This window comes from Chroicocephalus ridibundus, chromosome 2 (assembly GCF_963924245.1).
Source record: "Chroicocephalus ridibundus chromosome 2, bChrRid1.1, whole genome shotgun sequence".
Lineage (NCBI taxonomy): Eukaryota > Metazoa > Chordata > Aves > Charadriiformes > Laridae > Chroicocephalus > Chroicocephalus ridibundus.
Window position 1 is genome coordinate 44,947,078 of NC_086285.1, and position 19,942 is coordinate 44,967,019.

General features: G+C 38.6%; 1 protein-coding gene across 4 annotated transcripts in view; it reads left to right on the plus strand.

Annotated features, from left to right (window-relative positions):
• The window catches only part of RBMS3 (RNA binding motif single stranded interacting protein 3), a 609,999-nt gene extending 590,462 nt beyond the window's left edge, over positions 1 to 19,537 (plus strand). For 3 of the 4 annotated variants that reach the window (XM_063325233.1, XM_063325234.1, XM_063325235.1), the window contains 3 exons: positions 8,527 to 8,607; positions 11,151 to 11,278; positions 15,168 to 19,537. In XM_063325233.1, the coding sequence (XP_063181303.1) occupies positions 8,527 to 8,607; positions 11,151 to 11,278; positions 15,168 to 15,174 (216 nt within the window). In that variant the 3' untranslated portion in view covers positions 15,175 to 19,537. Of the gene's footprint in view, positions 1 to 8,526; positions 8,608 to 11,150; positions 11,283 to 15,167 lie in introns of those variants that run through there. The other variant, XM_063325236.1, reaches the window with a different exon arrangement.
• The last annotated feature ends 405 nt before the right edge of the window (positions 19,538 to 19,942 follow it).

Here is a 19,942-nt window from a genome sequence, read left to right on the forward strand (position 1 = left end):
TGACAGAATCCTGTGATTACCGACCCTGGCTGACCAAGACTCATGCAGTATACTCTTTTGTTATGATAGTCACTATACCCCGAATTTATATAGGGTGCTGCAGACAGGACAGTCTGTAATAAATCATGCACTAACCCATGCTCAGAAACTTCCCCAAGAGGTCTCCTAATGTGTGTTCACAGAACAGGTACATAGAGGATGTCAGAAAAAATAAAAATGCCCCTTTTGTAGAGAAATGGATAAGAACTGAAGAATTAAGAATCTGAAGTACAACAAATCAGCAGAGTCTTGGGCTTTGTTTTAAGCATAGGAGAAGTCTTACTCTCTTGCAAATGTATCCATCAGACACGTGGCATTATTTGAATTATGCAAAAAAGCAGTTTTCAGATCTTGCGGCTATTCATGTCTGCAGTCATACATGGACAATCAGTCTACATTTCTGTAGAGCCCCCATGGATCCCTGCCTACAGTCAAGGCATTGTCACAAGGAAAACTAGTGAAAATATCATGGGCCTAGGTACATCGAAATGGACTACAGTGATCGTTGGCACCCTGAGGTCAAGTTCCATGGCCACGTATAAAGTGATAAACATAATACGAACAACTTTTTATAAAGAAGTATTCCTATAAGGAGTTTCACTTGCCTTTAATGAAAGACACGCTCAAAATGGGAACTTAATTTTCACATCCTGATGGGTTTTCCTCCATTTTCTCCCTTTTCAGACATTGGTGAGATATCTGAAAGCTATTTGAGACTTTCACCAAGCCAGCCTTTAGACTCTAAAAAGTGGTAAAAACGAATGAGCCAGTTTTTTATTTATCTGTTTCTATAGACATTCCTGGAGCGCTGTTTGCATTTACTACAGTTTTTACGAACGTGGGATTTTGTATGCGTGGTGAGAGCGTGGTGCACAGCTGTGTGTGGTGATCTGACTGTTCTCACATTTATTTACTCTACGTAGTCTTTATCTGATTAGTCCTGATCTCTCTGCTTTAGTAGCAGGCCTGAATTTCAGAAATGAAGAAAAGACCTGTTAGCTTGGAGGCAGGGGGGAGAGGGGTTAGCTCATCTGTACTGTTTCTTCTATACCTTTGTATTACTCTGATTTCCAAAGGTAGGGATTTGTGAAGGATGCTTACAACTCCTGAAGAGAAAAGGAGATTAGTTTGTAAATACAGTTCTTGAAGTTATTATTCTCTCTACCTTCATTTGACTTGTTCAGAGAATTAGGTAACATCTCATTAGGAAGGTTGAAAGGGAAGTGATAGCTGATGTTCCTAAATACATTTGTATAACTGAGCAGCAGGGAAGGAAGGTTAAATCTTGTAAAGATTTCTATTCTCTGCCTGAACAATGAGTGCAGTGGCCCAGTGATGGGATTCTGTTGAATGACAGTGCTATTCTTGATAGGGCTATGGTAATTGCGTGGTAAAATAGCATTATGTGATTGCATTCTAGGCCAGGCTGATAATTATTAGCAAAAATATTGTAATATATGCAAAAACTCCATATCTTTTATTCTCACATTCTCTAATTGGGAAAAACTAAGATTAATAACAGCCATTGAACAATTGCAGGATTGAGGTGGAAAATCAGAATGCTTCTGGGTAGCGAAAGATATTTGAAGTTTAAAGTAAAAACTGTGGCGGCTAGATATTGTATTTCATTGAACTGCCACTGGCACTGATGAACTAGATGGTCCTTTTCTCTTCCTGAGTTCCTACGTCTGCACGCCGGACTATGGGATGAGAGGACACAGCAAGGCAATGTTCTTTTCTATTGGAGAACAGGGTATTTTCAAATGAGAAGGTGGAACCAGGGACAAAAAAGCAGCAGTTTTATTCTATATTTCATTAAAGTTATAACCACTTCACAATGATTGAAGAGAGATGCAATTTTTGTTCTTTGCAGGGAAAGAGACTTGAAAGTGGGAGGGCAGGTTTCCTTCATGGAAAAAAAAAAAAAAAGATGATAAAAATGAATCCAGCCAACAGTCTCATTTCCTTCAGTTTTCCAGCAATGCAAATGTTTTCACATAATTCTGTTAGTGATGCAGTGTCTAGACTTCTCAGATGGTTTAAAAAAAACACAAACAAACCTTGGCGATAATCCTGAAAATCCTAAAAAGCTAAGTCATTATCACTGTGCTATAGCTCATGCAGTGATATGAAACCACAAATAGTCACTGACGACCAGATTCTTGAATCCATGCTCATTTAAGACACATGGGTTAGCATTTACTCACATAAGATGTCCCATTTAATCTCCCTTCATCAGGCTGCTGTGGTGTAAATGTTTACCAGAATATGCTGCAATTTGGCTCTCACCTTGACTTGAAAAGGCTCTGTGCCTTCTCAGGAGCATGGAGATTGAGGAAATAAGGAAAGCAGTCTTCAATTCTTGCAAGTGATATGCATTTATACAAACGTATGCCCTGGTTTCAGCTGGGATAATTTTCTTTCTAGTAGCTGCTGTGTTTAGGATTTAGTATGAGAATAATGTTGATAACACATATTGTTTCAGTTGTTGCTAAATAATGTTTATATTAGTCAAGGACTTCTTCAGCTTCCCATAGAAGCTGAGAGGGAGCGTAGATAGGACAAGCTGACTAGAGGAATATTCCATACCATAGGCATCATGCTCAGTATATAAATGGGGGTTGGCCAGAGGGCAGGGATCCGCGATCGCTGCTTGGGACAGGCTGAGCAACCAGTTCGCCAGGTGGTGAGAGCAACTTGTATCACTTTAATTTTGTATATTCTTTTACCATGATGATGATGATGATGATTATTTTCCTCTTCCATTACTGTTCTATTAAACTGTCTTTATCTCAACCCATGAGGTTTCCCCCACATACACTTTTCTACTTCTTCTCCCTACCCTACTGAGGGGGAGTGAGCGAGCGGTTGTGTGGTCCTACTTGCTGGCTGGGGTTAAACCACAACACAAAGCAAAACACCAGAAAGCAGCGTTTGCACATTCATTTTATAGAAGGCCTCTTCTTTAACATCCTTGCTAATTCTGAGTGAGTGTTGTTCAAGGTTTCCAAATCTCTTGCAAACTTTTATGTCTCATTTTGTAAATTCTTTCAGTTTTTCTTTATACCAGGAAACGTATTCAGCATTGATCAGGTTATCAGCTGTTGTCCTCAGTAAAATCTCAAAGTACTCATAGTGGCCAAGAGAGTTAACATACATTCAGTAGCCCCCTTCTAATCACAGCTGTGTTATTTTGTAGGCAGCTAGGCCTATAAATAGAACTGTACTTTAGGGTGGTTTCTTATGCTTTCTGTTAATGATGACCTTCAGAATTTAAACAAAGTGTGTGGCCAAAGTCTTCTGGTGGTGTAAATGAAATTGTTTGGTCTTGCAAGAGGCACTCACTCTTTCAGGCACTGTCTTGGTAACTAATAGCCTCTGCAAGAGGTATTTGCTATGTATGTCAGCTGTTAGGCACTTGCCTGACTCTGAATTAACCTAGGCCCAAGAAGGGCAGGCCAGAGGCTTACTAGGGCAACTGGATAAGTGGGCATTACCTGTACTATAGTCTCGATGTAAAAGCTCCTGCATATTTCCTGCAGGTCACTCAGCTCCACCTTTGATGGGTGAAATGTGTTGTCCTACCACAACATGTTCCTTCACTCTGCCTGGTGCAGGCAACTGCCTTCCTCTTGTTGTTTTTTCTTCTCAGTGCCTGCCATATTTATGGGTTTGGTGTTTGCTGCAGGCTCAACAGGAGTCTTGCTGGAGCCAGGCTGGGATACCCTATTGTTTGCAGATCTGTAAGAGCGGGTGGTGCTCTCTGAATTAAACATGATCCTTCTCACAGCTTCATTCTGCCCCCTCAATCCACCTCCTCATTCATTTGTTACCTCATTTCATTTAACTCTTTGTAGTCGTGGAGGCTAATATCTGAAAGGAGAGCAGAAGTGTAAGTGTGTCTCACTACTCTCATTTTCTAGCTATATATTTTTTCACATACTTAAGCAGTTTCAAAAAGGTAAAGACAAAAATCCCATTGGACAAGGTGTGAGCAGAATTCTTGATGTAGCATGTAGGCTAAATTGGTGCCCTGATAAGTGCAGTCTGAATTAAACAGTCACACATTGTAGAGGATGCAATGTACTACAATAGCGTACATCGACAGTGATGAGAACATGCATTCTGTATACTGTACGAGAAAATAATAGTTCGCAAACAAATTAAGAGCATGGTGCCACCAGCAATGTCTCTTTTTTCTTTCTGTAGTAGAAATTGTCAGCTTTTGAAGGATCAGAGTGCCAAAAAAGCTCCCTTACACCCTCCAGATCCATCATGTGTTCCTGTAGAGACACTATTCATTTTACTGTCAGAAATAAGCAGCTTCTGCTTTTAGATCCACAAAGCCTGTATAGTTGTGGAAGAACGAACAATGTTTTCTTCTGCCTTGTGCATACTTTGTTGAATGACCGATCACATTACAGCTCAAGAATCCTTAATCCTGATGGAAATATATGACAAAGAGTGGATTTGGATTTTTCAGATTCTCTTATTTCAGTGCTTACAATACTAATATTTAGCGGAATTAGCTGGGTACTGCTAAGCTGGGGCTGTGAGTCATGCTGTCTCTCTTTCACACGTACGTGTGGATAAAGAACTTTAGTGAGTGTGGTTCATGGAGAAAGTAAATCTCAGTGATCATCTTCTGACACGGATGTCTTCTTTGTTTGCCATCTGCCTGCTTCCAAGTTACGTTAGTTTCTTGAGGTAGATGGGAAGCCATGTACAGACTATGTGCATCTACAGGACCTGTGGTCCCCATGGAGCTGCATCACTATGGAGTCCCTCAGCTAAGGGATGTCCTTAGGGCAGAATCTTCATCCTGGGTAGCCCTGAGCAGGGTAGATACAAAATGTTTAACTTTTCTTCTGAATCTCACAATTTTTTTCTGAAGCTCTTTTCTACCTCCCAGTGTGGGCAGCACTCACTCCCACCCATCCAGAGCACAGTGTTTTACAAAATAGCTAGGTAAAGTGTCTGAGGGACCCAGGGAGAGACACGGACTCCAGTGGGCTCAGTGTGTGCTGGGTATGGAAGCTACTGAAAAGCAATGTTCAGGAAGCTTTCTGCTAACAACCAACTGTGAATATTCGTGACAGAAATTCAACTCTTGCATTCTCTGAAGCCATTGATGTAAGTATTGACACTGACATTGTGCCTTAGCAATGTAATCTTTAATGTATTTATCCTGTGAGATCAGAGAATTAGGATTATGTAGTCCATAAAGGAAAGAAATATATGCAATGTAATGTTAATGTAAGTTATAACAAAAATTAATCTGTCCTCTTTTTTTTTCATTATGATGTTAGTAAACAAACTAAACTAAAGCAGCTTCTCAGTGCTAGGCTTCCCATGGTGAAAACAGATCCAGGCAGGGCAGAGACTCACAACTTCATGTGGTCTCAGCTGGGACTCCCTGTGGATATGAGAGGACTTTAGACACTCAAGACCAATTGTGTATCTCTGAGAATTAAGCCCAAGTTGTCCCTTACAGTTTTGTAAGGTTTTTTACAGAAGCCTCAGTGAGAGCCTTAAGTGAGAGCCTAGAGCCTGAGAATCGGTTCCAAGCCCTGATAACATGTCTATTCGTTGACCCAGTTACTCTTTTCTGAAACGACGAGGGTGTTTTTAAATTCATAAAGATAAATACATTAAATATGTTTGGATATTCCACAGAAGGACACAATGTGTGTACCGGTAATACAGACCAGTCTGCTGCTGTGTAGTCAAGGGTCAGTTGTTAAGCAGCAATACTTCTCTGTAGGATTGAGCCTCGGCTAACTTTTATGACGATCGAATTCTTTGCCAGAACTGTGGCTTCATTTATGCCATTGGTGGAACTAATTTGGCCTACATCATTTGTTTTAAGTGTAGAACTCTAAATTATTTAACCAAAAGGTTGAACCACCATTACAGCGGACATTTAGGTGAGCAGAATATGTTATATATAGGGGAAAAGTCACATTCCTACAGTTCTTCAGGGAGTCTGGCAAGTAACTAGATGGCTTTGATCTCTAGCACTGTAAATCACCTGCTGCTTGGCTGAATTCAGTTAAAATTAATGAAAAAAATTGAACTGGAAGGGCATGGGGCAGTTGGAGCGTCTGGAAAGACCAGGGCGAGCAGGGGTTGCCCAGGGCCACCAGTCCCACTCAAGCCAACAGAGCAATTTCCCGTAGAGGTTGTGTAGCAGTGAAGAAAGCAACGTGAAGTGGTCTGGCAAGTAAGATCAGGATCTGCCTCAAGAGAAAAACAATAACAACAGAGCTAAGAAACTACGCAACTGCCAAGAGCAGTGCTTGCATAGCCAGCAAAGACACCAATTAAATCCCCGGCAGTTTCAATTGTTGTGCTACAAAAGCCAATGCCAAAGGATTTTGCAAAAAGTGGAGTGGTAGTTGAATAATTTGGGATCTGTGTATTTGATAATTCGATATCTGTGTATTAAAACTCATATGTATTTGTGTGTAAGGTAGAGGAATGGCAGACAACTGCATCTTATAAGAGTCTGACCACTGGTCTTCTGCTGAATTCAGGAAAGAACTCAGGAAGTCCAAGTTGCATGAGGCCACTTTATTCTTTAAATTAACATTTTTAATTGAAATCTATATATTTTTGTCTGAGTGAAGCTAGATGGCGTAGGTATTTAAAACCTTTGTAGGTCTTTGCAGAACTGTAAGAATGAGTGCTTCAGGTTAATGTTAAATATTGAGACATTTAAAACAATGCTACACAGCAGATGCCATTCCAACACGTGAGGGCAACATCACAAAGCAGAATGAATGAAGCGGAAGCTGCTCTGGAACACCCTGCTGTAGCATTCTCATTAGCTCCTAATCCGTAAGGCAGGAGAATAGCCCAACTGTACTGAGTACAATAGGGATAGTTCGCCTAATGTCTTTGGTGGGTTAGCATTCATAAAAAACCCTATTGAAATCAATTCTTTTTCCGAAGAACAAGGAAAAGGAGCTGCAGAAAAACATGGCTTGATACAAGCACACAGACACTGGGGACACTCCCATCTCTTTGCCCAAGTTAAGGAAAACACTGTGAATTTTAGCAAAAATATTGTAATGGTTTTCAACACAATATGCTACTTATATTGCAAGTGTACGTTCTGTGTCAACTGTGTTCCTCACTGATTTTTTTTCTATAGAAAACAATTTCATTTAAGTAATTTTTTTCTTCTACTGGAATGAAGTCTTCAGAATTTAGCTGTGGGATTCTTAAATATGCCGTTCTCATTCCCTAAGGCTTTTCTCCAGCATTGCTGCAGAGTCTGCACCCCACTATGCAATTTCATAATGCATGTCTGTGACAGGCATATCAAACCATCCAGTTAGTTTAGAATTGAGGTGAGAGAGTGCTTTAAATGTAAATTTTACTATAAACAGCGGAATAAAATCTTGCAAGCACTTCCTAGCTCTGCCAGGAAGCAAAGCTATATTTAACTCATTTTAAAATTCATCAAATACATTCTGGGCTGATTCAGATCTTCGGTGTGTCTTTGAAGATAACACGTAGTGGAAGTGTCATACAGTCACCTGTGGGATTGGGCACATTCTGAGATTCTTGTCAGTGAAGACATGCAGTTAGGACCGGATTGTCGAAAGAAAAGTACATACAGAACTGACGACTTAATATTGATACTGTACTTGAAGATTTGAACAATATCTGTTGCATTCAGTTCAAGAGCTTTTTAAGAAGTGCTGTATATAAAGAGATTAGTGCCATACCAATGGCAAAATTCACATGCACGCATGAATTTTAAAAAAGATTGTCTTGTAGTGCTTGAGAGAGACACTATCTTAGAGAAGCTAATACAAAGTTTTGCTATAATAATAATTTGCAGAAGTTTCAAAATGCATAGAAAAGATCCCTGGATATTAAGAGTAAGCCATAAGAATTTAGCTAGGGATTCTGTGTACAAAAGGAGAAACTCCCAGATAGATCTTCCTCTTCCTTTTTTTATTCTGTCTCGGATTGCACCTCCCTGCAGCTTGGAAACTTAAACTCAACTGCTGTTATTGATAGGGTTAAATATAGACTGGAATAAACCTGTCAAATTTCAAGCTTCATTTTTGTAGGTGTCATTAGATAACATCAATAAGACTCCAAAAGGTTGCTTAGACTGGTTTTATATCTGTAACCACTATATATATGCTGCTATCGTGTCTCTTTCTAAGTACAAATCACATCTCTGTAAGTGCAACTAAGAGTCTCTCAATTTTAGAAGCCATGTGAACAACCTGCATCTATCAGCAAGATGTTTGCTATTCCCTATATTCAGATATGACCTGACTTTGAAGTTCAAGATTATGATTTTTACAACTAGGTATTAAATAATCCTTAATTAAAAGAAATAATAGGCTATACACTAACAAACAAAGTCTGAACAGGAAATTGAAAGAGTGTCATGCTTCTAACATGGTTTTATGCATCTTGATTGTGGCTTTCTAATGTTCATTTGCTTTTGATTTGTTCTAGTACATGACTGCTGCTGCACCTATGCAAGGGACCTACATTCCCCAGTACACTCCTGTGCCTCCAACAGCTGTCCCTATTGAAGTAAGTTTATCTCCATCCATGAAAACGGAATGAAGAGGTAGCAGAACTATTACCCTTGCACCTGTTGTTTGAAAGGGGCCTAAAGTTACTTTATGGAATGGTGGCTGGAAGCTTCCAGCTTTTAAAATTAGGACTGCACATTTCTTTCTCCTTTTCATTTCTTTCTTCTTCCTTCTTTTTTCTCACCCCCCTCACCCTTTTTTTTTTTTTTTTTAATTATTTGCAAGGTCTTTTGTTTTGGATTTGTTTTGTTGTACAGCAGGACATGGAATAAAACGTCAGTGATTGTGACTGTTTTTTCCCCATGTACTTGGGAGGGAGATGGGAAGAGACAGGAAAACAAACCCAGCAGGCAGACCACGAACCCAAAAGAGATTCCAAGAAGAGAAGATTGCAAGAGGGTTTGATGCATTTCTTAGCAAGTATAGGTAATTGCTGAAACATTTAGCCACCAGAAAAAGTGATTGAGCAATGGAAACCTTCCTCTTGTATATACAGACGTGGAGGATGCTGCACTGACTGAGTGCTTTTCATCCTTGAGGAAGGATTTGCTCCCTCCCTCCTTGGGGCTGAGTCATGCTGATGACAGTCTAATGAGTAAGTATTTACTCAACCCTACAGACCACAAGCTGCCAGTAGAGTGTCAGCTTGGCCTCCACTTCTATGAAGCTTCATAAGGGCCGCTGAGCACAGCGAGAGGAGGGAGCCTTGGCATCCTCTTCCCTGTGTGCTTCTCTTTGGTGTTACCCTCTTTTATTAGTAACTTCTCCCCTACTCCGGGGTAATGCGAGGAGTGCCAGGGTCTCTGTGTTTCTGTCTTCAGCTGTGTGGACTTTGGAGTTTTTGCTATTACTACTCTGTGCTTTGAGGATGCTGAGTGAGTGGTACTGTTGATGTGGCTCCACCAGCAGTCAAGTGGACTCATCCTGATTTCTCCCAGTTCTTCGCAATTACTGAGATTCCCAAATGAGGTCCCACAGGAAAGGCTGCCTACTGTTCTGTCATATTGAGCTGGTCATGTTTTAGTCTTTTTTGCCTCGGGATGATTTTGACCTAAACTTTGGTTACAAACAGGCCATGGATGCCTCTATTCAACTGCCATTCTTAGGTATTAAACTGGGCAGATACAAATCCAAATTAAAAGGAGATGGTGGGATGGAGAGTGGCTCATACAGCAGTACTGGCTGCATACTGTGCTGGCCAGTGTGAATAAGAAATGAAGTTAATTCTTCCTGAGCTCTCCTCCCCATCACCCATTCATATATCACCTACGACTGCTAAAGTAACATGGTGTCGTAATCATCTACTGTAATAATCAAAATATTACCTGAATATATAGCCTGTCTTGCTCTGGTTCAGTGATGATGATTATTGCTAATGTTTATCTGTATTCATGTAGTATCATGAACCAGGACCCTACTATGCTGAATGCTCCACAAGCAGAGACGAAAAAAATACAGTCTCTGCCCCAGAGAGCTTACAGTCTCAAGATGAGATGGGCAAAAGGAGAAGGATAAAGACAAGGAAGTAGACAGAAAAAGATAATACTGACAGTCTGCTAAGCAACAGATATGAAGAATTTCTGAAAAATGAAACGGATATTTTTAACAGATAATTTTAAATAAACTACCTGTTGTTTACACAGGGCTCAAATAAAAACAAAGCAAGTGCTTTGTGCTCCCTCTTCTGGCTCTGTTGTGTGCAATACAATAATAAAGCATGTTCCCTGAAGACACCTGCTAGTGTTATTCATGTGACCAACACACCAAACATGAGAGTAAAGGAAAGAAAATATACCTTACTTTGAAATCATGCAAAAATACTTAGAACTAATATTATTCAGACTGTCTAAATATGATAAGAAATAGTGCATAATGTTAAATTCATACATATTAACTTTTGTGTGTCTACTTACCTATTCTTTTGAAAATGTGTAAATAAAGCAAAACTTCACTGTAGCTTTGACTTAACAGATAAGTCTTTAGTGTGAAGTACATTTATTTTTGAAGGGAACATGCATGGTGTAGAGGAGTGCAGTATGTTTCTAAGGCAGCTAAAATTCTGCTGGATGTGTAGTAACGCAGAGAGCGGTGGGCCTAGATTCTGCCTTTATCTCATTGCCAATCAAACAAAATAAATGTGAACTCACACACACGGTGAAGTTGGGGTAAGTAAGTGAAAATCTGAAGAGCCATACGTACATTGTAAAAAAATCAAGCGGTAAAATCCAGACTCCACTGAAGTCAGAAGTTTTGCCTCTGGCTTCAAATGGGCAGGGAACTGCCCTCAAAAGTGGAGGTGTTTTCCACTGCAGCCTGTAAAAGCAGAGTACGACAGGGGCTGGTAAGCTAAGGAAACTTCTTGTTGCTGGATTAGCTCTCTAAAACTGATGGAGTTTGTTGTGTTAGCATGTGGTTCTGCTATCTCAAACTCTCAGCCTCTAGGGAAATACAGGAATGGTGAGCTGGTGTTGAGCTCTTTTATGTAATTTACTGCAATGAGTAAAACTGGTAAGTTTTTCATGTTCTCATTTGATTCCCTAGGGTGTTGTTGCTGATACTTCTCCACAGACAGTAGCATCTTCATCACAGGAAGCCAGTGGTCAACAGCAACAGATGACAGTGGAAACATCCAGTGAACATGCGCCTGCATATTCTTACCAACAGTCTAAGTAAGTAGCCATACGCTTTTGTAACCAGAAGGTTTTGTTTCTTGGTTATAGCAGGACAGATTCGGCTCCCCATTTCATCAATATGAATTCTAAGTAGCTTCCTTAAGTTCAGATGCATTCTGGATATATAGCAGTGTATTTAGCAAAAGGTTTTGGCTGATGGCCTCACCTTGGCATTGTCCTTGAGTTCCTGCCTGCGGTGATATGCTCTCTAACTGTCTGCTACTTTTCTGCACTCAGAAGGATCTCAGCAACTGTGTTAACAATCATCATGCTGGGCTAAAGCAGTATCTGGCATCAGAGATTAAAAAGAGGGCTTAAATTTTGCAGTGGTGAAAATTTTGGCACAGTACACGTGTAAAGGTTTCTTTCGGAAAGAGTAGCTAGTGAAGCAGTATAAATTGCCCCAAGTTGGTATTTGTAACTGTGCAAAACTGGTGCCATGCAGACACTGAGTGGGCAGGAACTGGAAATGGAAAAAGAAGGGATAAGAAAGGGATAGGGACAAGCACTGCTCTGTCTTTCTCCTGTCCTCTGCTCCCTTTGTTTTCTTCCCATGGAATACCTTGGAAAATTCAAAATTTATACGCTGACAGCTGGATCTAGAACACCTGAAGAGTCCCTTCATCTTCAGAATAATCCTTAAACACTCCTTCTCTTTGCCACAATAAAACTGGTCCTCACGAAGAGAAGGTTACTTAGCATCAGGGTACTCACTGGGACTGATCAATGTTGGACAGAATGTAGGAAGGAGGCAAAACCCGGACCTTTATTACATGTGTATTGAACACCAGCATCACTATGAAAAGAGAATTACACATTTTTTTTTATCTTGGGGAAGGAAATAGACAAACAGTCAGACAAGAAATATGTTAGATATGTCAGTCAATGCATCACGACATAGTGCTTATAGATGCATAAGATATGAGCTGGTATAGGAAAGATTAGAATTATACCAATCTGTCAATTGCTTTACTTCACTGTAGACCTCTGGAAGTGAAAGATGCATTTATTTGTCTAACATATGAGTAACAAATGGTTTCAGGTCACATAATGTCCTTTTTTAGCCGCCATAAACCATAAGACCTCACTACTTATGTCACGCCCATATTTGTCTATATGGACATATCACAAAAGCAGTTGATCACAAGCTTTTTTTTGATGCTTCCAATCGGAGACACAGTCTATGCATGTGTATCCCTTCTAGCCATCAGTCTCTCTGCCATCTAGTCTCTCTGTAAATAAATGTCAGCGAAATACTTATAGAATATAATGGACAAAGAGAGAAATATATGTGACCATATCGTCCTGTTGGCTTGTTTTGGTGACGGTGTTCTGTAGGAGTTTGGATCCTGGAACATGCTCATGTTCCAGCACCCTTTTGCTTAAGTCTCAATGCAGAAGGACTTAGGTTCAGAAGCCCTCATAAGATAGCTGTGAGCAGCTGATTCTGGCATTTTTCCCACATAGGAGGCAACTACATTGCAATTCTTTATTGAAATGGGTGCTGTGTTTCTCGCCAGTGTGGTGAGTTCCCACCTCCTCTGAGAATTAGATCCCTCATCTTTCATTGTCAGCCACTGCCTTGTTGCAATGATGGATACACTTCTAATGGCACTGGCATTTATATTCAGAGGAATTTCTTTCTTTTTTAATCACACAGGCAGATCCACTACAGATTTTTTATTATGATTATTTTAGGTTTTTTTTTTTTCTGAAATGTGCTCTCTATTTATATCTGCCAGTTGCGGTCAGAAATGCAAAGTGTGGGAAGCTGAAACAAACCAAAATATACACAATCTGTGTCTTAGTAAAACAACTTCTGATGGAATATTTCAGTAGCCTTTAATATAAAACCAAGGGAAGTTATTTTGTAATTAAAATATAATTTTATTAATCTGCACGTTGAAGGGCGCATTTATTAATAGCAAGCATCATGCCCAATATACAACAGCTGTTTTCAAAGTGAGATGAGAGGAAGTAGTTAATATGACCGGACAATGATTTTGTCAGATATAGACAAAGAAAAAGGCAGACACTATAAAATTATTTCATAGGAGCTGATCAGTCCGGAGAAAAGTTATAACAGTGTATTTCATTATATTTATTTTCTTTGCAACAATCATGAAATTGCAGGCAACGAAGGAGAGGCAATGTACTCAGAATGAACTGGGTGGTATAAGGACTCTGTACTCTCTTTGTAAGTAAAAATAAACCATGAGACTTAAAATTTAAGTTCCACTTTTTTAATCAGCATACACGTTCTTTTATTTAATATGCTGGCTGCTGTACTTGAGGATCCCACCCATAGATGTTCAGAAATGATAAGTTCATGGCAAAAACCTGGCTACCCATTGTGTAGCAATATAGGAAAAACAGCCCTTCTGAGCAGACGACACTACTTTATGAGGAAATAACCTTAGTTATTTTAGCCCCATACATCCTTTTTTTCCTTGTAAAACTTTAATTTTGCACGTAAAAGTGTGAAATCTATGAAGTGGAGATAAATGGAGAACCTTCCCCCTGAAAAGTGTACTCTTACCTCTAAGCAAAACTCTGCTGGACAACGTACTCTGACTTAAATGTGGAAAGACTTATGTTTTTCTGGAGTCTTTTGTGGGCAAACTCAATGTCAGGTTAGGTGAGACAGTGTGTGCTGTGGCCCTTTGGTGGAATTGGTCTTTCACACATATGGTGGCCACCTGACCCAGAAGGGCAGTAGAACCTCGGGAGGTGAGCGGTCCAACTTGAATATTCCTACTGGAAGTTACACATAGAAAACCCTAAGAAAGTAATTAACTCTTGTTTTCCACATGAATCTGTTGTTACATCCACAACATTAATTTTCAGGCTTCACGCAATGAAAAAATCCTTTGGTAAAGTGAATATTTAAAATTGAAGTTAGTTTTATGTTTACCATCCCAGAGAAATAGTTCTGTGGCAAATGTTATATCATCAACATTCTTTGCAATTTAGCTCCTAATATTAAAATTAATTTAAAACTAAGGAAGGCAAATGCATTAATGCTTGCGAAAGGAAAAGTGATGGATTTTCTTCTGTTGAACTTAGGTTGGAAAAGGATTTTTTCCATGCAAATTTTGAGGACTGTAGGAGAAGGAATAGCTTACCCTTACTGATAGCCCTAGCCAAGAAACAGAGTTTATACGCAGGTTCTATGTCTCCCCAAAGATCTCATATAGTCTTGCTAAGATAGGTTTGATGTGACGTGTCTTTAAGTGACACGAAACCTCAAAAACACAAAAGGAGAATTATCTTCCATAAGAAAAAGGTTGATAGTTTAGCTTATTCTCTGTGCTAAATTTAGGAAGATTTGACACTATATGATCAAAAATTATATTTTTCTAATTACTATTATCTTGAGTGTTTCTACCAAGTTAGCCATAACTGGCTCATTAAGCAGAGTGCTCCACAGTCTAACTGTTCTTGCCTGCAGAAAATGTGTTCTTTTTAGCAAATCAGATGTATCCTTTTATTGTAATTTTATCCTTCATGTTATTATTAGTATCCAAAATAAATAGTGTCACTTATTATTATGAAAAATATTCGCTCTCTTGTTGTATTACTCTTGAAATATTTACACAGTGTTAAGCCACGTATTCGTCTCATTTCAGTGTAGTTAGGCTGCCCATTAAACATAGCATTAACAGGAGTAAATTCATCTGCTTAGGATGTGTTAATGTCCCCAAAGCAGGAGTTCCCTATTTCTGCCTGACTATTTTCAGCGTAGTGGTGGTATCATATTTAAACAGCTGCAAAGTTAGTTTAGCTTGGATAACTTTTAAAGGGAATTGGGTGGAAAAAAAAGGAGAGGAGCCTATTTCAAAGTTGTTTTGACTTAATGACCACTTTAATTCAATTGTTTTTACAGACAATAAACAGGACTGAAGAATGTCGGTCTGAAATCTTTGCCTTGAATGGAGAAACTTCACTGAACAAGAAGTTGGCTTCCAGTTTGCACAGGCGTCAAATGAATGCTTTTTTTTTCTACCTTTCCCAACGAAAACAAAACAGTGTTTTTATGTGCTGTGCAAATGGTTCCGTCATGTAGTCTGACAATTTTATTTTTGCTATATTTTTTTTTTTTTAACTAAAGGAAAAACCCAGAGGAAAAATGCTGGGTTGACATTTCATCTGGACGAACATTTGAATTCAGAATTTACTTGGAGGTGTAGCTAGATCTTTTTCTTTTTTTTTTTTTTTAACAGAAAAACTGATGATGTCAAGAGGGAGCAAGTTGAGATGAAAACCAATTGTCTTCCTCAAAAATTAAGCTACTCTTTTTCTCTCATTTTATTTTTCTTCTTGTTTTAAACCTAGAGTGTTTTTTGGTTTTTTGTTTTTTGGTTTTTTTTAAAGAAATGTTTAGGTAAGGTTTATCTTGAATCTTAATTGCCTTAATTTTAAGGACGTCAAAGGCTCTCAAGGCAAGCTGTCAACGTCTTGTTAGGAAACCCGAGAATGAATTGAAACTGCTCACACCGGTGCTGGTGCAGAAGTTTAATAGACTGAGTTTTTGGGGTGAACAAAAAAAAACTGTACAGTTTAAAAGAAAATGATTTTCTTCTTTTGAAGAAAAGTTGATGATAAAGGAACTGTGGCAACTGAAAGGATTGGAAAAATGCTGGGACTTTTATGAACTTTGTCTTAAGTGTTGACAGAAAAAATTCTAGAAGGCTAAAGCATTTTACAGTAAAGTTATTGAATTGAGAAAAAAACTTGCTGCATTATAGAGAATGCAGGGTTTTTTTCTTGCAGAATGCAGATTTTTTTATTTACAAAGCGTGATCGCTAGCAAAAGCATTAGTGCTTTTTATCTGCAGTCTTTTTTATGAGCTTTAAGAAGTTTTTAGTCTGCTTTGCTTGTCACATTGCAAAAACCTAGCTTAAGAGCATTAAAAAAAACTTAAGTAGATAGGAGCTTATGGTCAAAAAAGTGCAAAAAAAGCAATAGATAGAAGAAATTGTTGACAATTTCTGTAGTCTTTCCTAGTTGTGAACAAATGCAGCCTATGGATGGCCTATTTTATACCAAAGATGAAGTGACACCCTAACGCAGTCCAGAAGATAGAGGTTTTTTTCTTTTTTTATCTTTATTTGACCTACATGGCCGGACCAGTTCTTACTTTCTTGTTTGTTTAAACTATCTTCCACTGGTGTTTTACATACTGCATATGTTTATAGTGGAAATTTCAGAATAGTTGGTATTAAAAGCTTGTTGATGGTGTGCTTTGGAGAACACCCCAAAGCACAGGGGAGTGGGTTGCCAACTAATCTCTCCAGGTGGGCTTTAATTTTGAGGAGTTTTTCTGTTAAATTGCCTGATCTTTGGTATTTCTACTGAAACAACAGTCTTCCTTCTGAATTCCGACATACCGCAGATTCATTTCTTCACCTCAGTCTTTGTCATCGTCCAGCATGCATAGCCACCTTAATTCTGCGTTTGTTTTGCAGTGATGCGTTTGAATCGCCAGGTAGATGCAAGAGAAAGGAAACTTGATCTGTGTTCTCATTTTAGCTCTCCCATACAAGCCGAAATGTTGAAAATGACTTAGTATTGTCATGCAGGCAGGAAGTTAAAAATGATTCTTCTCTGCTGTGATTTCTGTTGTCTTAATATGTTGGCTGACAATCACTAATTAGTATGATTAGGCAAAAAAAGACACTAACTAAATTGAATGCGCTGAAACCTGTTTTAGGAATGACAGTTATTTTCCATAGAGAAATCCTGGTTATGGCCCTTACTTTTTCCAAACAAACAAGCAAACAAAAAAGGTGAGAAGCAAGTCAAAAGGTGATTTTTTTTTCCTTAAGGAGGCAGAAGAGAAGCAGCATTTAAATATATACATACATACCCATATATCTATATGTAAAAATTAAACCAAACATTTTTAAACGTTCCTCCATCCAGAAGAGAGGGGAAGCTTCATCACATTTATTGTGGTGCATTAGAGACAGGGTATCCATCAAAAAGAATGAAATTAAAACATATATATTGGATCAATCTGATTCAGCTGCCCAATTCTAAAAAGAGATCTGTGTTTCCCTAACCTGACTTTTAGGGGAAAAAGAACACAATTATTTTTTTAAATTGATAAAACAAGATCATATTTTTTAACATAGTGTGGGGGGGAGGGGGTTTCCCAAGTAAATGGCTGCTAGATATGCAACATAGAAAAGAGAGAAATGGGAGTTCACATGGTTCTTCACCGTAGGAAGAGGGCCTGATTTTCAGAAGTGGTAAAACTTCTGCTTTCTCCATAGTAGTTGTTGATATTCAACACTTCTGAAAACCAGATGATGCCAAAGTAAAAGAACAACAACATCCACAACATGTTTTCAATCAAGAAAAAAAAAAGTCTCTTTCTGTTTCACACGCTGTCTCATTACTTGTTGCTTTTTGAGAGTGGCACTTGAATTTTGTCCTTGGATAAAGGTTCCCTCTTTCTTTGGAGGGCATATGAGGGAAAAAAATCGATCTAGCCTTATTTTCTTCCTTTCTACACGTACTCTCTTTCTGTCTTTCTCTGAATTCTTTGTACAAATAGAGATAACCCCAGGCACAAGTCAAGTTAAATATGAAATGAACACATTTGTTTCTGTGTTAGTTCTAATGTGACACACAAAAAGTCTCATTTACTATCAACAATGAGGCTACAAGGTAGCTACCATGTGGCTGATGAATATGCTGAGGTACCTTCTTGTTTCTATTCAGAACTCTGCTGCTTTATTTATACATTCAGAAACATTTTTCTTATTTTTTTCAGCAAATAAAGTTAAACAATCTCAGTGTTTTTTATTAAGCCAGACAGGCAACACGATATCACAAATGCCTGTCACTTTAAAGTGTTTCAAGTGCATTCTGTATTAGAATTGTTCCCTTTTTTTTTTTCCATGCTATAATGTTTAATAGTGTTTGAAATCAAAAGAAACAAAGCAAAGAAGTAGAGGAAGAAGAAGAGGAAAGAAAATGGATCCCTTAAGTACAATTGATCATCCTACTGATCCCCAAAAAAACCAGTGAACTGGTACTTGAAAGTATGAATAATAAACAATGTGAGCCTTGAGTATAAGCAGTCATAGATCATAAGGTAAGAAAAAAACTTATTTGGAACATACAAAATGCTCAGAAAGTGGTAACTTATTTGTAAAAGTTAAAGATGAGATAAAAGAGAACCGTGGAAGAGCAACACGCTGCATGGGTGTTGTCGTAGGACAGGAATACTTGGTGGCCTCTGAAATCTAAAACTGGTTTTCTTTATGTTCTGGCTAATAAGATTTTTTGGAAGATTTTTTTATTATTATAATCTGTTTGAGTTTCTGGGTTTTTTTTGGGGTTTTTTTAATACCTGAATTTGTAAAGTCAATATCTATGTCTGTCTTACCAATTTAGCTTTAAATATCAGGAGGGTTCCTGAATGGTTGCAGAAACAATTCTAGAAGTCTAAGGCAATGGTGCCTGGCCCAGAGGTCTAGAAGTAACATCAAATCCATAAGCTGAACTGCGTATGTACTTTCCATCACACCTGAATTCTTGTAAATAATCAAATCTGGATGTTCAGGTTTGGTGTTTTTGTTTTTCCCTTAAAAGATAAATACAGAAGGGTTGTCAGAAAAATATGAATTATGGCTAGAAAACTCTGAATACCTGGGCTCGATGCTTAACATTGAGAAAAAAAATGGATACAGTGGAACTGAAGAGAGTATTACGTTTGCAGGTGCTGACCCGAGCGTAGATCAGGGCACTGAAAAGTCTCACTGTTCCCAGTGAGGTTGCTGAGGGACTCTTCTTCCTATCTGGCTCTACTGCTGGTTTTGTAAGCACTTTTCACCTGTGACAGTCAGGCCTCAACTTGTGAATGTCCTCTTATTGCCTTCCAGTGAAATAGACTCTTGAAATGTCCTTAGCTTGTGCTTACTTGTGTAGTTCTGTTTACCAAGAGACTGCCTTGGTTGTGTTGGTCAAGAAATCCACCGTAATGCAGAGTGAGGCATATTTGAGAGCAATTGCATCACATTGTATCATCTTCTGCTATGGATGCATGCCCAACTGTGGAAGATAAAGGCTGGTGATTAGAGAAGTGAGGGCTTAAACTTGCGATGGGCAATGGGCTGAAGCATTCGAATGGATTTTTACTCAAGTAAAAATCAAACGAAGGGTATTATTTATGTATGTATGTGTACCAAAACTCAGCAAATTTGAGGAAGCCTGCATTGTAATAAAGTTTATTTTTAATATGTCATAGTATTTGGATCTATATTATGTTGTTTATGGTACTGAAGGATGAGACTGATACTAAGTGTTTAACAAATTGCCATGCTTTGTGATTTTAAGCGTGATGGTGCTCCTCATGCCACTTCATTTTAACGCTGAGGTTGACAGGAGCAAAACAGGTTTAGGCAGACTCGCTGAACTCCACCTATAGCAAGAGTCATGCTAAAGAGGGATAATATGCTTAAAGTAATGAATCGATCCATTTTTAGTGATGAGACCAAATGTGGTAGTTGAAGATAGTAATGTTTGATACACACATGGTCAACATTTCCTTTCAAAACTTTACTTAACATGAAATTGGTCCAGATATGAAAGAAGTGCCCTAGGGTAAGGGATTTTCCTCGTCTGTCTCAGTAGCCCGCATGAACTAA